The sequence below is a fragment of the Natrix helvetica genome (assembly GCF_964273705.1).
Source record: "Natrix helvetica genome assembly, chromosome: 11".
Lineage (NCBI taxonomy): Eukaryota > Metazoa > Chordata > Lepidosauria > Squamata > Natricidae > Natrix > Natrix helvetica.
The window spans coordinates 11,986,828-12,007,443 of record NC_138562.1 but is presented as its reverse complement, the minus strand read 5'-3'; the positions used below and the strand labels follow the sequence as shown (position 1 = coordinate 12,007,443).

The following is a 20,616-nucleotide window of genomic DNA, read 5'->3' as shown; positions in this document are numbered from 1 at the left end:
TTCAGATCTCCCAGGACTAAGGCTGCCGTTTCTATCTGCTCTGTCAAAACAGGAAACGGGGCTTTGCCCCAACCACTAAAACATTCCCACCCGGCCACAAGATCTTGTTTCTTTTCTCTTTAGCTGGAGATCTTTCACCCTCTTTCAGAAAAACTGGATTTTTTTTGCTAGAACTGCCTGCAATTAAACCTTAATATCTTAGCAAAAAACCAACCAACCAGGCAATATATTTAAAGCAGAGAAGAAGTAACATGGCTATAATTCAAAAAGAGACTCTAGAAGAAATCAATGGGACAGATATAGTACAGGAAGGTTGGTGAAAATTCAGACAGGAAAAATATCTGCTTTCTAAAGACAGAATCGTTTCATGATAGGACAACCAGGAAAGAAAGGGTGCAGTTAGACTATCTTGGAGAGGAACTCTCATATTTCTGCTCAGCAAGAATTAAAAAAAATTTAATTCTTTACAGTGAAAAAGTTCAGAGAAGAGCAACTAAGATGATCAAAGGCCTGGAGACTAAAACATATGAAGAACGGCTGAAGGTTTGGGGTTTGGCTAGTCTAGAGAAAAGAAGAATTAGGGGTGATATGAGAGCGTAGGGACACGGTGGCTCAGTGGCTAAGACGCTGAGCTTGTCGATCAGAAAGGCCAGCAGTTCAGTGGTTCGAATCCCTAGCGCTGGGTAACGGAGTGAGCTCCCGTTACTTGTCCCAGCTTCTGCCAACCTAGCAGTTCGAAAGCATTTAAAAATGTAAGTAGAAAAATAGGGACCACCTTTGGTGGGAAGCTAACAGCGTTCCATGCACCTTCGGCATTTTAGTCATGCCGGCCACATGATCACAGAGACGTCTTTGGACAGCGCTGGCTCTTCGGCTTTGAAACGGAGATGAGCACTGCCCCCCTAGAGTTGGGAACGACTAGCACATATGTGCGAGGGGAACCTTTACCTTTATGATAGTAGTATTCTAGTACTTGAGGTGCTGCCACAAAGAAGAGGGGCTCAAATTATTCTCCATAGCACCAGAGGGAAGGACAAGAAGCAATGGATGGAAATTGATCAAGGAGAGAAGCAATCTGGAATTAAGGAGGAACTTCCTAACAGTGAGGACAATTAACCAGTGGAACAGCTTGCCTCCAGAAACTAGGAGGTTTTTAAGAAGAGACTTGACAGCCTGCCTGAAATGGTGTAGGGTCTTCTCCTTGAGCAGGGGGCTGGACTAGAAGACCTCCGAGGTTTCTTCCAGCTCTATTCCGATTGAATTATGATCATAAGTCACGGGCTACCATTGTTAGGCAGCTAACTCACCACCCAATGTGCTTGACCTGCATTTGATCCCAGATTCAACACTTAATACTTTAATCCCGTTTTCCTCCAAGGGAAACATCTCAAAAAAGAAAAAGGGACAAAAGAAAGAGCAAGGCTTCCTCCGACGTTTCGTAGTTTACCTGATCAAACTAATCCTCTCTGCTATGATCTCCGTGTCTTCTTTAGTTGGGGGGACGTTTTCCACGAATGCAATGCCGTACAGCAGGAAGTTCTGCAGGAATTCTCTCAGCCCCTCGTTGGTTTCCAAGAAATTGTGGTAGTCGACCGAAGGCACTTGAGCTTCCTGGTAAATTTCGGCGTTCCACAGAATCCGGGGTTGAATGACTTGCTGTTTCTGTCCCTCGTAGCTGTTCATCAGCAGCCATTCCAGACCATACTTGGTCACGTGGCCATCTGGCCCTGGTGGCGATAGAGAGACAGACGGGGTTATGGGAATGTCCAGTTCTGACCCAGGCTTCACCGGATCACGAAGCAGGCTCCTTGTCCCGGCAAACCCCCTTTTTTTTTATTAAGCTCATGTGAATTCCTCTCATTTACAACCAGCAAAACAGTCTTTCAAGGAGATACACTTCATTTAATTATACATGTTCTAACTGCGGCGCGCATAACTTTTGCGCAGTATTGGAAAAAAGAAAATACACCACCAGAGCTAGCTATAATCAGAAATGCGTTGGCCTGGGCGGAAGCAGATAGGCTCACTCTTGAACTTAAAAATAAAGAGGAATCAGAAATATTTTGAAGTCTGGAACAGATTTTATGATTGGTATAAGACAACGTTGCAAGACTGGAACAAACTGCAGATATTGTGATTGGACAGAAGGATAGACAATGTATTATGTAATTTAATTTAATTTAATTTAATTAGCACTTCTAGACCGCCCCCTCTCCCAAAAGGGACTCGGGGCGGTGTACAGTCCATATCAAAAACATCATACATAAAAACAATTAAAATGTAGGCTAATTGTTAATGGTTGAGACTAGTTGTATATAATGTGAATGTATGGTCACTTCGACTTCGCGGTATTGCATTGTTTTCAATGTAAAAATAATAAAAATATATTTTAAAAAATAAACAGTCTTTCAAGGGTGAATTTACCACCACAGACCTTATCAGGCTTAGAGAGCTGCCAGGCTGATACACTATGTTGCCAAAAGTATGCGCTCACAACTGAGTCTGATTATGTGGATGGGTAAGCGAATACTTTTGGTAATATAGTGTATCTTTGAAACGCAACGCTGTGCCAGGAAATACTTGGCAAGGAGTCTCGAACAAATCTTCGCACTAATTAAGCGAACTAATGGTCTCCTGCAAACTCCACTCCCCTTTCGCTCCTCTTTATTCCCTATGGGAGGGGCACCTGAAATGTCACAAATATTTATGTTTGCTATACAAGAGAAGAAGAAGAAACTCCAGAAAAGTACTGTTAAACTGGGAATAGGTCATTCCTGCACTAAGCTTTTCTATGAATGGCCTTCAAAAATGGGCAGGATGAGGTCGCGATTCTTTAGCTGGGAGATGGGGGCTTAATGGGTGCAATGTGTCCCCTGAACGTCTCCGAAATCCTCCAAAACAACTAAAATGCTTAGCCCTATCCAGCCAGGAGCTCTGGGATTGCAGAAGAACAGTTTTCTGGGTTCCATGTGACCCTAGGCAAACTACTGAGTTCAGGCTCAATTGAATGACCAAAGAAGGAAGAAAGAATCCATGAGAACAGAAGAATTCCTTCTCTAAATTATTCACCAACTGGAGTATTTTTTCCCCCTCCACTTTCATCTTGAATAAAATCTCCAAGCACATTTGAATGTTGCAACAGCTTTACATTTGCTATAAACACACACACACACACAGACAGAGAGAGGGGGGGGGGGAGAAGAGAAGGAGAGAGAGGAGAAAGAGAGGAGAAAGAAGAGAGAAGAAAGGCAGAGAGAGACAGGAGAGGGAGAGAGTGGAGAGAGAGAGGATATAGAAGAGAGAGAGGAGAGAGAGAGAGGAGAGGAAGAGAGATAGGAGAGGGAGAGAGTGGAGAGAGAGGATATAGAAGAGAGAGAGGAGAGAGAGAGAGGAGAGGAAGAGAGAGAGGAGAGGGAGAGAGTGGAGGGAGAGAGGAGACAGAAGAGAGAGAGGAGAAAGGAGAGGAGAGGAGAGAAGAGAGAGACAGGAGAGAGAGGGGGAGGGAAGGAGAGAGAGGAGAGGGAGAGAGGAAAGAGAGGGAAACAGAGAGAGGAGAAAGAAGAGAGAGGAGAGGGAGAGAGTAGAGAGAGAGAAGAGAGAGAGGAGACAGAAGAGAGAGAGAGGAGAAAGGAGAGGAGAGAGAGACAGGAGAGAGAAGGGGAGGGAAGGCGAGAGAGGAGAGGAAGAGGGAGGGGGAGGAAAGAGGGAAACAGAGAGAGGAGAAAGAAGAGAGAGGAGAGGGAAAGAGTGGATAGAGAGAAGAGGGAGAGGGGAGAAAGGAAAGGAGAGGAGAAGAGAGAGACAGGAGAGAGAGGGAGGGGGAGGGGGACGGGAAGGGGAAGGGAGACAGAGAGGGAAAGGGAGAGAGAGAGACAGGAAGAGAGAGAGATTTCCATCCCTATTTCACAAAGAAGCAATCTCCAGAACCATCTCCCACTCTCCCTTTGGAGACACAAAACTCCAGGAACTCACAGGTGAGAAAGAGGGTGCTCTCATCGACTCGTACGGCCTGGGGCTTGATCGTCAGATCCACACCGGCCGTATCCAGGCTGCGTTGGTTGGTCTTGGTGTTGTAGCAGGATGGCGAGCGGCAGTGGTCACGCAGCCAAAAGTAATCGAAGCGCATCAGAGTGTCCCTGTATTTCAGCTCTAGGAAAACAAGACAAAACAAGATCGGTCAAAACGAGTGACAAAAAGAAAGCTTTCCACTTCCTCTTAAACTAGGAAGTATATTTTACCAGCAGTGCAACTTGCAGAATACAGAAGAATAGAATTGGAAGGGACCTTGGAGGTCTTCTAGTCGGACCCTCCACTTAAGACCCAATATCTTTTCAGACAAATGGCTGTTCAATCTCTTCTTAAAAACTTGGAGCATTCACAACTTCTGGAGGCAACTTCTGTTCCACTGATTAATTGTTCTCACTGTCAGGAAATGTCTCCTTAGTTCTGAGTTGCTTCTCTCCTTGATTAGTTTCCACCCATTGCTTCTTGTTCTACCCTCTGGTGCCTTGGAGAATAGTTTGACTCCCTCTTCTTTGTGGCAACCCCTGAGATACTGGAACACTTCTGTCATGTCTCCCTTAGTCCTTCTTTTCATTAAACTAGACATGCCCAGTTCACTCAGTTGTTCATCATACAGTTTTGCCTACATTCCATTAATTATCTTTATTGCTCTTTTTTGCACCTTCTCTAGAGAAGGCAGGGGTGGGATTGAAAAATGTTAGCAACCGGTTCTGGGTGGGTGTGGCCATGGTAGGCGTGGCCTACTCAACCTCCTGCATCTTGGCCGGGGAGGAAGGGAGGGTTTTGCCCTCTCCAGAGACTTTCTCCCAGCCTCCAGGAGGGCTAGAAAAGCCTCCCCCATCTCTGGAGGCCCATTTCCAGACTTCAGGCAGGCCCGTTTTTCGCCTTCCCAGAGCCTCTGAGCGGGCTTACCTGGCATGATGAATGGGTCGCATGGAGACTCCTGAGAGGGGAGGGCCAGGGTGGGCGGGGCCAGCCGGTCCTTGCAACAACCGGTTCGGCGAACTGGATGCAAAACTAACATCCGGTTCGCCCGAACCGATGCGAACTGGCTGAATCCCACCCCTGAGAGCAGGGCTCTCCAACCTTGGCAACTTTCAGACTTGTGGACTTCAACTCCCAGAATCCCTCAGCCAGCTTTGGCGATCCCTGCTCTAGAGGGTCAACATCATTTTTGTAGGATGGCGACCAAAACTGGATGCCGTATTCCAAGTGTGCTCTTGTTGGGGAACAGAGATCCAAATATGAGCAAATATACTTCCAGGAATGTATGGGCCACCCCTGAACACGCAGGTTGCCTTTTTTTTTTTTTCACATGGGAAAATATTCAAGAAACAAACTGTCCCGTTTTGCAAATAATTAACAATGGGCATTCCCACTTGGTAATGTTTCACTCAAAGGAACTGACAGAAATAACGAAAGACAATTATAAGCACTGTCAGACAGCCAATTTAATGTAGCGGTCAAAGGCCCAGGATTAGAAGCAAGGGTGGGCTTTAAAAATTTCAGCAACGGGTTATCTGCCTGGTTGCTGAATGGGCGTGGCCATGTGGGGGTGGCCTAGTTGGCCTCATGCAGCACCACCAGGGGGCGTTTTCACCTTCCCCGGGCTCCCGAGGCTTTCCTTGAGCCTCTGGGTGGGCGAAAACTGCTTTCCCCGCGCTCCGGAAACTGGAAATGGGCCCATGTTTTTCCCCCTCCCTTAGCCTCTGTGCAGGCCCTGCACTTATTTCGTATCCAAAACAAGCCGCGTAGAGTCTCCTGGGAGGGGAGGGACAGGCTTGGAGGGGTGGGCGCGGCCAGCCAGGTGTGTGGGATTTGGAGGTTCTCCGAACTGGCCATAAAGTTACTATGGGTTCTATGGGTAGAGGTGAACCCCTATCAGCCCACCCCTGATTAGAAGCCAAAAGACCAAGAGTTATGGCCCTGCCTTCGGCCCAAACGCCAGCTGCATGACTTTGGACCGGTCCCTCCCTCTCAGCCCTGGGAAGGAGAAGGCAAGGGCGAACCAACTTCTGAAAAAACTTGCCAAGAAAACTCCAGGGCTCTTGCCCAAGCAGTGCCAGGAGTCCAGAACTGAAGGCATTTTAAAAAAAAAACCACCACCCTGTTAAAACTAGAATTAAAACAACTATGGAAAACATGTTAAAAATAAGTAACTGGTCCAATGATTAATTAGTCAATGAAAACCTGCTTAGGCAGCAAATGCGTGATTAAATGGATTAAATGCTCTGAAAGGCTAACAGTTGGTCTAATAGGAAGATCCTTCAGTATTTGACTGAGAAACTCTGAAAAAATCGTGGACTTTGCTGTTCTATGCATGACTTGTGACTCAGCCAAATTTCTTGTGTTCTTGTAAGCTTCCCCATTGCCTGTCTACCAGGGGTGAAATCCAGCAGGTTCTGACAAGTTCTGGAGAACCGGTAGCGGAAATTTTGAGTAGTTCGGAGAAGCGGAAAATACCACCTCTGGCTGGGCCCCGAGTGGGGAGGGAATGGAGATTTTGCAGTATCCTTCCCCTGGAGTGGGGTGGGAAAGGAATCCTTCCCCTGCCATGCCCACCAAGCCAAGCCCACAGAACCGGTAGTAAAAAAATTTTTTGAATTTCACCACTGCTGTCTACTGAACACGTTGCTTAAGAATCTAGCTATAACGTAAGCATGGGTATTTATAAAGCCAAGATGGCATCATGTACATGAAAGGGACGTAATGAGAAAATTTGGGGAGAAAGTTTGCAGGGCCCTTCCTTCCTTCCTTCCTTCCTTCCTTCCTTCCTTCCTTCCTTCTTTCCCTCATTCTCTCCTTCCCTCCCTCCTTCCACTCCTTTCTTCTCGTCTCTACTCTCCTGTCCCTTCCCCTCTCCTCCTGTCCCTTCCCCTCTCTTCTCTTCTCCCCTCCATTGATAATGCTGGAATGCACCAGAGGATCAACCATAAGCATGGAATACATAATAACATTGAAGAGCAGGCCAAAGAAGACTAGAAAGGAGAAGGAACAGAATGTAGGCCTTTGGAAATGAGCATGGTCAGGCAGCTGGCATCCAGAGCAGGAATTCCCACCACCACCACCGATGATGCATAAAGGTGCTCCTACCTAGACCCATCTCTTTTGAACCCCCCCCCCCTTCCCCTCAAGGTTCAGTTCTTACCTAAGTGACCATCTTTTAACTGCCAGGCACAGTTGGGTGAGGCGGGGACCGTGTGATGCCAATGGGTCGAAGCTGGGAGAATCCCGAAGCCTTTCTTCAGCTGGTGGCGGAAGCTGTAGAGCACCTGTCTCAGCTGACAGCCCCACATCCTGGGGAAGGGAGACCCCAAAAGAGAGAACCGTCACCGATTCCTAGAATCAACTGAAAACGCAAAGCAACTGTCAACGTTCCGAGTGACGTAGCCAAAGAAATCAGAACTCTGAGGTAGGCAGGTCCCTCAAAGAACACGTTTATTGGATACCTCATATTGGCACAGCTGGTGAAAACCGACTCTGAAGTTTCCCGCGCTAATAGCATAATTAAAACAACAACCGTTTCCTTCCCCAATTGTCCCTTCCCACCAGAGTCTCCAGTCCCATGGTCCAATCAGCATGTAGTCCAATTGCTCGGTGACCTCAGTCTCCACCTTTCCAACACCTGCACCAATGTCCTTGATTCCCAAGGGAAATAATTTTATTTACAATACAATACAATACAATAGTAGAGTTGGAAGGGACCTTGGGGGTCTTCCAGTCCAACCCCCTGCCTAGGCAGGAAACCTTATACCGTTCCAGACAAATAGCTATCCAACATTTTCTTAAAGACTTCCAGTGTTGGGGCATTCACAACTTCTGGAGGCAAGCTGTTCCACTGATTAATTGTTCTAACTGTCAGGAAATTTCTCCTCAGTTCTAAGTTGCTTCTCTCCTTGATTAGTTTCCACCCATTGCTTCTTGTTCTACCCTCAGGTGCCTTGGAGAATAGTTTGACTCCCTCTTCTTTGTGGCAACCCCTGAGATATTGGAACAATGCTATCATGTCTCCCCTAGTCCTTCTTTCTCTTAAGCTAGACATACCTAGTTCCTGCAACCGTTCTTCATATGTTTTAGTCTCCAGTCCCCTAATCCTCTTTGTTGCTCTTCTCTGCACTCTTTCTAGAGTCTCCACATCTTTTTTACATCGTGGCGACCAGAACTGAATGCAGTATTCCAAGTGTGGCCTTACCAAGGCATTACAAAGTGGTATTAACCCTTCACGTGATCTTGATTCTATCCCTCTGTTTTTATGTAGCCTAGAACGGTGTTGGCTTTTTTGGCAGCTGCTGCACACGGCTGGCTCCTATTTAAATGGTTGTCCACTAGGACTCCAAGATCCCTCTCACAGTTACTACTGTTGAGCACGGTACCACCTATACTGTACCTGTGCATTTTGTTTATCTTGCCTAAATGTAGAACCTTACTCTTTTCACCATTGAATTTCACTTAGGCTACAACACCCCAGCTATCTCTACACCCACCCACCCCTCCCTTGCCCCTTCGCTAAGCTGTTTTGGTGGTTCTTCCCCAGACTCCAGGACTGGCCCATGTTCCTCTCCAACCTCCTCACTGTCTTGAGTTTGCCAACACCTCCGCTGGCCACTGATGGACCACAGCACTGAAGAAAAAAACTCCCCCGGAGAAAACTAACAAAAGAAAATCGCCACTGTTCCGCCAACATCAGGGTTGACAGAGACTCTCTGTGGCTCAGGGAGTCCTTGGTGCTCTCTGAACTTGGCTGTTTGCTTGCAAGATGTTTCACTACCCAACCAGATAACATCTTCAGAGTTCAATCAGTGCTTATCAAACTTCATGATTTCATATAGATTTGAACGTAGCACTCCTCAGCATGCTTACCCACTACATCCGGAGCACTTTTCCAGATGTTTGAACCTGTAGAAACCCTTCTTATTACCTGCCCCATAATTCTTCAAATTGGAGAAGAAAAAAGTTAAATGTAAGAATGTCTGCATAAACCCGCCTATCTTGAACTTCCGACGCGTCTTTGGAGCTTAAATCCAAAACCGAAAGTCAGAGAGAAGTATATTTTATACATGCAGGTGTTGTAATTAAGCATCAAATAAAGCATTTGATGTTTATTTGATGTTGAGGCTCTAGAAAAAAATGCAGAGAGGATTAGGGGATGGGAGGCTAAAATAAACGAAGAACAGTTGCAGGAATTGGGTATGTCTAGTTTAATGAAAAAGACTAGGACTAGGGGTGATGTGATAGCACTCTTCCAATATTTGAGGGGTTGCCACAAAGAAGAGGAGGTCAAACTATTCTCCAAACCACCAGAAGGCAGGACAAGAAGCAACGGATGGAAACTAATCAAGGAGAGAAGCAACCTAGAACTAAGAAGAAATTTCCTGACAGTGAGAACAATTAATTAATGGAACGGCTTGCCTTCAGAAGTTGTGAATGCTCCAACACTGGAGATTTTTAAGAAGGGATTATACAACCAGTTGTCTGAAATGGTAGTGGGTTAGATTAGAAGACCTCCAAGGTCCCTTCCAACTCTCTTTTTGGCAGTAATTTATAAAGATTTACAACTTTGGAACCTTGGAAACTTTAAATGAGCTTTCAGAATAATATTCCCGGGCGTGAATTGTCAGATATACATCGCAATTGAGCATTTTAAACCTAAAATTTGCTTCTTGATTTTTACAGGATCAAAAATAACCCATATCCGATAACCATCTACTCCCACCTCATGGAAATTATTACAGATGAGCACAGTTTCCCCAATGAAGGGGTCCAGGGCAGAGTTGCACCCCGAACGACATCGTCTAGATGCAAGTGTGAGATAACTGGATATGGTTGTGCTTCTAACAGCTGTTTCTTTGATAGTTGGAAATTATGATATTTGGGTTCCGGAAACGTTATCTGGAGATCTATGATTTGAAGCCTTCTTGCATAGAACAAGAAAAACAAAACCACACAAAAAACAACAACAATCAAACGGTAGAGGAAGGAAGAGTGCCATTATCAAAAGGAATGAAATAGCATTTCTCTAGCTGTCCTATTTTTAAACTTTAAGATATCTGCACGTGCGTTTTCTCTCAATACAGACATTTTGGTGCACGCTTTGAGAGGCATATTGCATTGCAAAGTTCTGGAAAAACAGGCACTTTAGCCCAGAAAGACTTTCCAGTTCATATACTCAAGATAAATGGATGCTGTACAAGAACTCAGACCTGAATATATTTCTCCAACATCTCTGCCTTTGAAATTTATTTGAATAGAATAGAATAGAATAGAATGGAATGGAATGGAATAGGATGGAATGGGATCAGGGGTGAAAACTAGCAGGTTCTGACAGGTCCTGGAGAACCAGTAGTGGAAATTTTGAGTAGTTTGGAGAACCGGCAAATACCACTTCTGGCTATCCCGAGAGTGGAGTGGGAACAGAGATTTTGCAGTATCCTTCCCCTGCCATGCCCACCAAGCAACACCATTCCCACCAAGCCACGCCCACAGAACTGGTAGTAAAAAAAAATTGAATTTCACTACTGGATGGGATGGGATAAGAGTAGGAAAGAGGAGAGCAGAAAAGGATGGGACAGAAAGGAATAGGAATAGAGAAGAGAAGAGAAGGATGGGACAGAAAGAAATAGGAATAGAGAAGAGAAGAGAAGAGAAGAGAAGGACAGGACGAAAAGGAATAGGAATAGAGAAGAGAAGAGAAGGATGGGACAGAAAGAAATAGGAATAGAGAAGAGAAGAGAAGGACAGGACGAAAAGGAATAGGAATGAGAAGGATAGGAGGGAAAGGAATAGGAATAGAGACGAGAAGGATGGGACAGAAAGAAATAGGAATAGGAATGAGAAAGGAAGAGAGGAGAAGAGAAGGATGGGACGGAAAGAAATAGGAATAGGAATGAGAAAAGAAGAGAGAAGAAGAGAAGAGAAGAGAAGGATGGGACGAAAAGGAATAGGAATGAGAAGAGAAGAGAGGAAAAGAGAAGAGAAAGATGGGATGGTAAGAAATAGGAATAGGAATGAGAAAAGAAGAGAAGGATGGGACAAAAGGAATAGGAAAGAGAAGAGAAGAGAAGGATGGGATGGATGGGACGGGATGGGACACCACAGATTAGAAAGAACCAGAATTTCTTATTGGCCAAGTGTGATAGGGCACACAAGGAATTTGTCTCCGGTGCATAAGCTCTCAGTGTGCATACAAACAAGGTCCTAGATTATAAATTGTAATTACGATCATTAATCATCAGATACAAACAAATCATAGATGATAAGATACCAAGAGGAGAAGGTAGTGGGAAAGACGAGAAGAAGAGAAAGATGACAAGAGAGAGATGAGAAGGATAATAGCATTACATCCATACAACAAGGGTGAATATCCTTAGGCCTAAAACGGTGCTGTGGGAATTAGGTGTTCAGCAGACTGATGGCAGGGGGCAAAAACTATCTTTGTGTCTAGTTGTTTTGGTGTGCAATGCCCCATAGTGGCATCCTGAGGGAAGATAATAATAATAATAATACTTTATTTACAGTCACAGACCAAACACGAACAGTACAAAAGAGACAACAGCAGCCAGTCACCAAAAGCCCAACTAAGGGAGTTTACAGCTTTCTCCTCTAATGGTCACAGCTCTCAAGAAAAACCTGGAAACCTGAGAGGTGATGTACGAGGAGACATCCCCAAGGCAATGCACATACAAATCACAGCCATCAGGATCAGAAGGGACGATTTCAGGAAGAGACAGTAACCTAGATCTGTCCGCGCTATACATAGGGCAAAATGGAAGGACATGCTCCGCTGTCTCAACCTCGGCTCTGTCACAAGGGCACAGCCGCTTATTAATCGGGAGCCTCTTGTAACGACCATCCAGAAGTGCTGAGGGCAGGACATTGAAGCGAGCTAGGGAAAAAGCTCTTCTATACTTGGGAATGGTTAGGGTATAAAAATAGGAAGCCATCCTCAATCCATAGTTATTAACTTGGTTGAGAGTCAGGGGGGAGCAAGTTTTATTGGCTCTGGCTCGTAGATATTGTAAATCAATGTCCACAAGCCGTTGGACTATCCTAAATTGGGCATCCTTGAGGTCGTAGTTTCCCAAGGCATCCTCCGTGAAACCTAGCAGATGAAGTTTCTTCAGCAGCTCTTTCTCCCAGCGAGAAATATGGGAGTCCGTGAACACCAGGGAGAGGTAGCTGCCAGGAACTGCCAGAAAGAGCACCCGAAACCACCATTTAAAGGTGTTTATCCAGGCCATACATTCCACCGATCGAATGCCTAGTTCCAGGTATATCGGGGCAAAACCAACACAAGGGGGAAGACCCAGAAGTTTTCTAAGGAAAGCAGCCTGGGTTCTTTCAATGCAGTCCTGAGGGAAGAAGCAGAAATATGTTGACTTGGCCCTAGATTCGGTGCTGCAAGAACCCTTCGCTCATTTGCCCAGAAATTCAATTATAAAACAGTGGGGATTTCTTAATCCCAGAGGCACCAGACAGAGATTAATTTACAACAAATCATTCATGCTGTCAAAAAATCATTTTAATCAGGGGATTGGTCTTATTTTCAAATGACCCAGAGGGCAGGAGGAGAAGCAGACGGCAAGGAATGAAGTTCAAGTTAGATGCCAAGAAGAACCTGTTGACTGTACAAACTGTCAGCCAGTGGAACAGCCTGCCACATGATGTGGTAAGCTCTCCTTCACTGGACTTTTTTTGAGTCCTACAGAGGCTAAATGAATGACTCGGCCAGATGAAAGCCATTACAGGTAGCCCTCGGTTTACAACAGTTCATTCAGTGACCATTTGAAGTTTCAACGGCACGGGAAAAAAGTGACTTATGACCATTTTTCACACTTATGACCGTTGCATCATCCCCATGGTGCCTGGAGATGTCTTTGGACAGCGTTGGCTCTTCGGCTTTGAAACGGAGATGAGCACCACCCCATAGATCTGGGAATGACTAGCACATATGTGCAAGGGGGAACCTTTTACTTTTTTATTTAGACTTTTATACCGCCCCCTCTCCCCAAAGGGAATATTTACCTTAAGGATAGCCAGAGTCACAAAAGCAGCAATAATAACAACGAAAGACCAATTTGAACATTTGACGGACAAAGAGGGCAAGGAAATGAAGAAACAAGAACATCTGACGTTCTTTTAGGATTAGCTCAGAGAGCCTGCTTCTTGGGAAAGCCAATTTAGAAACAAATGACTTGTTCGTTCAAAGGTCTTTCCAAGACTTCTCCAAGCACTTCAGACTGTGGTAATTCCCCAGAGTTATTAAAACACAAACCTGCTCAAACAAACCTGTTGAGTGATTTCTTGTTTGTCAAGAGAAAGAAGAGAAAAGCTCTTATCTCCTTTCCCAAGACACGGCCATCAGCCTTCTCTGTTCCACTATCTTTGCCCACCAGAAACCAACACCAAGAACCATTCGTGGTCAGAAAACCCCTGCCTTCTGCTTACTTGATTGCCTGAGCTCCTGGCTCTCATCCAGCTCCTTAACTCAATTCAGAACTTTGAAGCTGCCCAAGAGACACCTGAAGGGGACACAGCGTTTCCACCTTTATTAGAACTTTTGAGAGTCCCTGCACCCCTTCCTCTTCCTCCTTTTCTCTAGCTCCCCATATTTTTCTCTTCTTTCTAGCTTTCCCATTGTCCTTTCCCTCCTTCCCTTCCCTTCTCTCTTCCTCTCACTAATGCAGGAACAGAATTGCAAGCTTACCCTTGCAGTTGCGAGGATTAGTAGAATAAAATGAAATAAGTTAAACCTGATAATGATATGTAGCTAATTAAGATGTGAGTGAATTACATTAGCATTATTAGTTGTAGAAACAAATCAAGTAAAATGCTTGTTATATAAAAACTGGATTTGAAGATATATGTCACCTAAAGAAAATAGATGGAAACGAAGTGATAAATTTGGTTTACTTCTGAAGAGATAAAAATGACATTGTTTATGTGTTAAGAAAACATTAAGTCTAAGATGGAAAATATGGGAAGAAAATAATACAGCTAAAACTGGAAGTGGAAATATAATGTAAAATGAATTATGTCTATGGGAGATTGTCAAAGGGGGAAAACCGGACAACACTTTGTTCACAAAAGAATTTTAAATATGTAACAAACAAACAAAAAACTTTGTTTGCAAAAAAAAAAAAGAATTGCAAGCTTACCAGATATTCTCAGTTCTTCAAGGGCTCTTTAGGAGAGGGAAGGTGGATGTAGGACAAGGCAACTGTTTTTTTAAAGTCCAGCAAAGTGCCACATTGCCTTCCATCTGCTTCTCACAAACAGCCGATTAAAAGAACAGCTCTGTTCAAATTTGGAGCTTGTTTTTTTTTAAAGAGTCTGAATGTACGTCTTTCTTAATTCTGTGTTTTTCGAGAGTGACGCTGGGCAAGTTGTCCCATCTCTGGGGAAACGGAAATGAGAATTACTTCTAGGATTCGGTGCATGACAGGCACGCCGGGGTTTTTGCCAAGACGTCTGCAGCTTCAACAGCCTTTCCCAGCCATGGCTGAGTGAGTCCCTCGGAAGAGGCGCCCTTGGCTAGATTTCGCTTCCACACCAAATTTAAGCTGAACAGAATTCAAAAATCTTCAGCCGGTCCTTCAGCAGAGGTAACAGCAGCGAGGGGGGACCCACGCTCCAGTGGAACAGACCGTCCATGAAAGGAGAGTGTTTTTTTGGGGGGAAAGCAAAAATGCAATAAAACGGGAGTCCGTGTAGACTGCTGGCCATCAACCAGGAGAGAGAATCTCTTTGGCTCCTGGTGGAGTCCTTCCCCAACGATGCACAGGGGCTGAGAGAACTTCGGCTGTGGGCTGGCTTTTTAGCTTCTGTGTGTGTGTGTGTTTAAAGGAGGGGAAGGGGGAGAAAAGCAGACAGCCTTCCAATGAGAGAGAAAAGCCACGTTGCTCTCCAGCCCTCTGGGAGAGCAGCTGTTTGCACAGATGGACAGAGAGAAAGACACGCACACACACGGATGTAGGCTTGAAAAATATTCTGGTTCCCTCAAATTATTTTTCTTCTCCTCCTTTGTAGTCCCTATCTCCCACTTATGACTATAACCATGTTGCTTGTATCTTTAAAATTGATATTGTTTTATTTGTTTCCTGGTATAACTAGATTGCTTATTAGTAACCGATGACTATTACTAAGTGTTGTATCTTATGATTCTTGGTGAATGTATTCCATTTTATTTTTCTTTATGTACGCTGAGAGCATCTGCACCAAAGACAAATTCCTTGTGGGTCCAATCACACTTGGCCAATAAAGAATTCTATTCTGTTCTTTTATTATTATTATTTTATATCAATCACCATATTCTATTATAACTAAAATATTAATCATATATTATTATATTTAGCATACATATGCATATTCATAATGAATTTTCATTTTTTGTTTGGTCAGTAATTCTATGCAGTATTTTAATTCTGTTCCGTTCCGTTTCCTACTCCTACTCCTACTTCTACTCCTACTCCTACTCCTATTCTATGTCATGATCTAGTGGGAAGTCCCTTTATTGTCAAATTCAAGGAGAATGTTTTTCTTGCCAGTAAGATCCCAGAGGAAGCAAATTAAAGGGGGGGAAAGTTGATTTTGTAAACCTAAATTTTGCTGTCCCCAGGAATGGACTATTTTTGGGAGAGGGGCGGTCTAAAAATCTAATAAATAAATAAATAAATAAAATAAATATAGCACATACGGTAGCCATTTGTCTGAAGTGGCATAGGGTTTCCTGCCTAAGCAGGGGGTTGGACTAGAAGACCTCCAAGGTCCCTTCCAACTCTGTTATTCTAGTCTAACCCAGTGCTGTTTGTTCAAAGGAATCTTTTACAACACAATCGAATCGCTCTCGGTTTGTTTTTCCAAATCCCTAGGATTGACTCTCCTCTTTTGACATCTCTTGATGCAATCTGAACCTGATCTGGCTTTTCCCACCCGAGGTTTGTCCTCATGAATCATTTTCAAATGTCCAGGGACTCGGGAGGAAAACATGGATAGAAGGTTAAGTAACCTAATATCTGAATTTCTTTCCATTATTGCAGCCTGGATAAACATGGCATGCGTGTGTGTTAGAGCTGCAGGCTTATTTTAGTAGCTGGGAAGGTAAGCCAGTAAGTGCTTTTGGCAAAAAGGGGAAACTAAGTGTTTCTTATTGTTCAGTGTAGCTTTTTATTGTAAAACGATAAGAGGTTTGGAGGCTAAACTGTGCCACGAACAGGGAATTGGGTATGTCAACTCTAACGAAGAGAAGGACTAAATAGGAGCCAGCTGTGTGCAGCAGCTGCCGAAAAAGCCAACACAGTTCTAGGCTGCATCAACAGAGGGATAGAATCAAGATCACGTGAAGTGTTAATACCACTTTATAATGCCTTGGTAAGGCCACATTTGGAATAATGCATGCAGTTTTGGCCACCACGATGCAAAACAGATGTTGAGACTCTAGAAAGAGTGCAGAGAAGAGCCACAAAGATGATTAGGGGACTGGAGGCTAAAACATATGAAGAACAGTTGCAGGAACTGGGTAGGTCTAGTTTAATAGAAAGAAGGACTAGGGGAGACATGATAGCATTGTTCCAATATCTCAGGGGTTGCTACAAAGAAGAGGGAGTCAAACTATTCTCCAAGGCACCTGAAGGTAGAACAAGAAGCAATGGGTGGAAACTAATCAAGGAGAGAAGCAACTTAGAACTGAGGAGACATTTCCTGACAGAATAATTAATCAGTGGAACATCTTGCCTCCAGAAGTTGTGAATGCCCCAACACTGGAAGTTTTTAAGAAGATGTTGGATAGCCATTTGTCTGAAATGGTATAGGGTTTCCTGCCTAGGCAGGGGGTTGGACTAGAAGACCTCCAAGGTCCCTTCCAACTCTGTTATTCTGTTTCTGAAGAGCTCCAGGTTGGAGAAAGCTGGACAAGAAAGAAGCTGGGAAGTGGCTGATGGTTCTTCTACCTACAGGTGGCCATTTCTGTTCCCATCCTGCAGTCAGCAAGGCAGTCTCTGCTTCTTGAACACGGGAAAATAAAAGCCAATTGGCCACAATTTTTTACAAGAGTTACCTTTGTTCTGCCCAGCTACGTGCTAAATGAGCAGATGAAAAGTCTTTAGAGGAGCTTCAAAGGAGGAGTTGTTAATGGACCAATTAATGCACTCATTTCCAATTAGAAGACCTGGGATGACTTAGAAAAATGATTTGAGCATGACAAAGGAACCAGTCAGGGACGCTCAGACACCCTTAACAAAAATCACTTGCAAAGTTAGCACAAGCTCTTGCTTGCCTTTTACTCATCCAAGATTGAATAGCATTTAGATTTATATATCGCTTTACATCCCTCTCTAAGTGATTTAGTTTACAGAGTCAGCCTCTTGCCCCCAACAATCTGGGTCCTCATTTTACCCACGTCCGAAGAATGGAAGGCTGAGTCAACCTTGAGCCGGTCAGGAACGAACTGCTGGCAGTCAGCAGAATTATCCTGCAATATTGCATTCTAACCACTGGGAGGGAGGGAGGGAGGGAGGGAGGGAGGGAAGGAGGGAAGGAAGGAAGGAAGGAAGGAAGGACAATAGCAATAGCACTTAGACTTATATACCACTTCAGCATTTACAGCCCTCTCTAAGCAGTTTACAGAGTCAACATATTGCCCCAAACAATTGCCAGCACATCTGAAGGGCACCAGGTCATGAAATGTTGAAGAAATAACACAGCTAAAAAGTCTCAACTCTTTGATACTGAGCTCACTTAGGGACATTTCCATTAAGAGGTTTGTATTTCCACTTCTCTCTCTCTCATTCCCTCTCTCTCAAAAGGGAGATGCTTTTGTCCCTGCCACTGGTCAGTTCCATCCCTTGAAAGAATGCAAACAAACAGGAAAAGTGACCCAACAGCCTCACCAGCCATCAAAGATCACCACTCATGTGTTTTTCAGAATCCAAAGGATGAGTAGAATCAGAATAGTGCTGGAAGGGACCTTGGAGGTCTTCCAGTCCAGCCCCCTGCTCAAGCAGGAGACCCTATACCATTTCAGACAAGTGACTGTTCAGTTTCTTTTTAAAAACCTCCAGTGATGAAGCACTCACGACTTCTGGAGGCAACTTCTGTTCCACTGGTTAATTGTTCTGATAGGAAGTTTCTCCTTAATTCCAGGCTGCTTCTCTCGTTGATTATTTTCCATCCATTGTTTCTTGTCCTGCCCTCTGGTACTTTGGAGAATAAATTGACCCCAGTCTTTTTGGTCCTAACCTTAATGCCCAAATTCTGGAATACTGTTATCATGTCCCCACTAGACCTTCTTTTCCCTAGAGTAGCCAAACCCAAATCCTGCAACTGTTGTTTTAGTCTCCAGGCCTTTGATCATCTTAGTTACTCTTTTCAGCACTTTTTCCAAAGTCTAAACATCTTTTTTGTAATGTGGTGACCAAAACTGCAGTATTCCAAGTATGGCCTTTAAAAGGTAAAGGTTCCCCTTGCACATATGTGCTAGTCATTCCCAACTCTTAAGGGGCGGTGCTCATCTCTGTTTCACAGCCGAAGAACCAGCGCTGTCTGAAGACATTTCCGTGGTCATATGGCTGGCATGACTCAACGCCAGAGGCGCACGGAACGCTGTTACCTTCCCACCAAAGGTGGTTCCTATTTTTCTACTTGCATTTTTTACGTGCTTTCAAACTGCTAGGTTGGCAGAAGCTGGGACAAGTAACAGGAGCTCACTCCGTTACGCAGTGCTAAGGATTCGAACCGCCGAACCACCAGCTTTCTGATCGACAAGCTCAGCATCTTAGCCCCTGAGCCACCGTGTCCCACAGCTGGCTGTTATGGGATGCCTAAACAAGAGGAGGCAGGACCTCCAGCCTGCCATTCTGGGTCCAAGGACATGGGGAGCAAAATCTTGAAAAGAGAGGGAGTTATGACTGAATAGCAGAGGAGGAAGAGAAAAGGAAAGAAAAGAAAAAGCAACAAGAAAAATTGTATCTAGGATCTCTTTGGGGAACAAATTGCTTCATTCCTTTCAAATGCTTTCATGCAGATTCCATCACCCAGGCCCTATGCACTCTGGACGTGCACTCTGCAAATGCACTCTGCACATGTTCAGAAGCCCTCTTTCTTGAGCTTCCGAGGCTCCCTCTCAATGAAACCCAGCTCCAGAAACCCCGAAAGTTCTCCAGCCCCCTCCCCAACCTTCCTTCTTTCTTTCCTCTTCCTACCTTTCATCCCTGCAGCAACCGAGAGACGGGCTTACCTCGCGGGGTCTCGGGACGGCAGACGGACTCCTGACCCGCCCCGCCCCTCCGGGAGGAGAAGAGCAGCAGCCACCATAGAGTGACGGGGCAGAGCGGGCCCCCCAAAGACCCCGCCCCTAAAGAAAGAAAGGGAAAGGGAGAGCAAAGGGGAAGAGATGCATGCGCCAAGACACTTCCGGATCCCAACAGAACATGTGGCTAAAAAAAAAAAAAAAAATCCTCCCCCTCTTTTCCACCTTTTGCCTGCAAAGAAAGGGAATAATTGCGCTGTTATTTGCGAGATCCTAAGTTGTAGTCTTGCATGGTCATTGCTTTAATATTCATAATAATAAAAATAATAATAATTTGAATTATTATATACTTTATTCTTTAAACATGAAACTCAGCCAACTGAGTTATAGTTGTTGTTATTGTTATTATTATTATTATTTGTTATTGTTTGTTATTGTTTGTTATTGTTTGTTATTGTTTTATTGTTTGTTATTGTTTGTTATTGTTTGTTATTGTTTGTTATTGTTGTTGTTGATGATGATGATGATAATCTTTGGTGAGATTTGGTGGGTTTTTGTAGAATCAGAATGTTCAAGTCTGATAAATTTAGAATTTATTATTTATTACATTTATTGTTGTTGTTTTATGGTATTATAACATTATTCCTCCTCCTCCTCCTCTTCCTATCATCCTCATCGTATTATTACTATAAACCTTTATTCATTAAACATGAAATTCAGTCCACTAAACATTTAAAAATGTATCACAAATATCATTGACTGGCAGTGATTGACACGGCTTGCTGCCAGCATCCTAGGTATCAACCAAGTATCTTCTTAAAATTTACGATGTTCCGAGTAGCGCAGTATTTCTCAGTTCCACTGGCACTACAGCAGGAAGCTGCAACTTTTATTATTACTATTATTATATATTGAATTAAGTTTCCCCCAGGCTCAGACTTTCAATCTAACTGTAGATTCCCAAACTTATACTAAACTTCTATTTATTTACCTAATTTCTATAGCCTCTCAACTCTGCATGCAACAAGAGAGGATGATGTCGATGATAATTTAGCTTCTTAATTGGACACTGGCCATGTTCCTATTCTACTGCAAATATTCCTATTCTATTGTTAATGCATTTTAGGATAACCGATTCCTTTTTGGTTTAGTTGTTTAGTTAGTTTAGTTAGTTTAATCTTCCTGGTTTCATAGGTGTCCTGTTCCTACTTCTCTGTTATATTTCATTCCTCTATTCATATAGGGAACTCTTATTGGACCCTACTGTATTTTATTTTGCGATTTGCAGGTCATTAAACCAAATAGAATTTCTGTTTTGCTAGATATTTTGCTCTGCGGATAGAAGCGGTCCC

General features: G+C 44.0%; 1 protein-coding gene across 6 annotated transcripts in view; it reads right to left on the bottom strand.

The window, feature by feature from the left end:
- Nucleotides 1-19,363, bottom strand: part of TMLHE (trimethyllysine hydroxylase, epsilon) — a 30,417-nt gene extending 11,054 nt beyond the window's left edge. Inside the window, exons 1-4 of one of the 6 annotated variants that reach the window (XM_081963912.1) lie at nt 19,253-19,363; nt 7,172-7,372; nt 3,973-4,149; nt 1,448-1,727 (exon numbers count right to left, since the gene is read on the bottom strand). In XM_081963912.1, the coding sequence (XP_081820038.1) occupies nt 1,448-1,727; nt 3,973-4,149; nt 7,172-7,319 (605 nt within the window). In that variant the 5' untranslated portion in view covers nt 7,320-7,372; nt 19,253-19,363. Of the gene's footprint in view, nt 1-1,447; nt 1,728-3,972; nt 4,150-7,171; nt 7,373-14,177; nt 15,303-19,217 lie in introns of those variants that run through there. The other 5 variants (XM_081963915.1, XM_081963916.1, XM_081963914.1 and 2 more) reach the window with 5 other exon arrangements.
- Between the last annotated feature and the right edge of the window lie 1,253 nt (nt 19,364-20,616).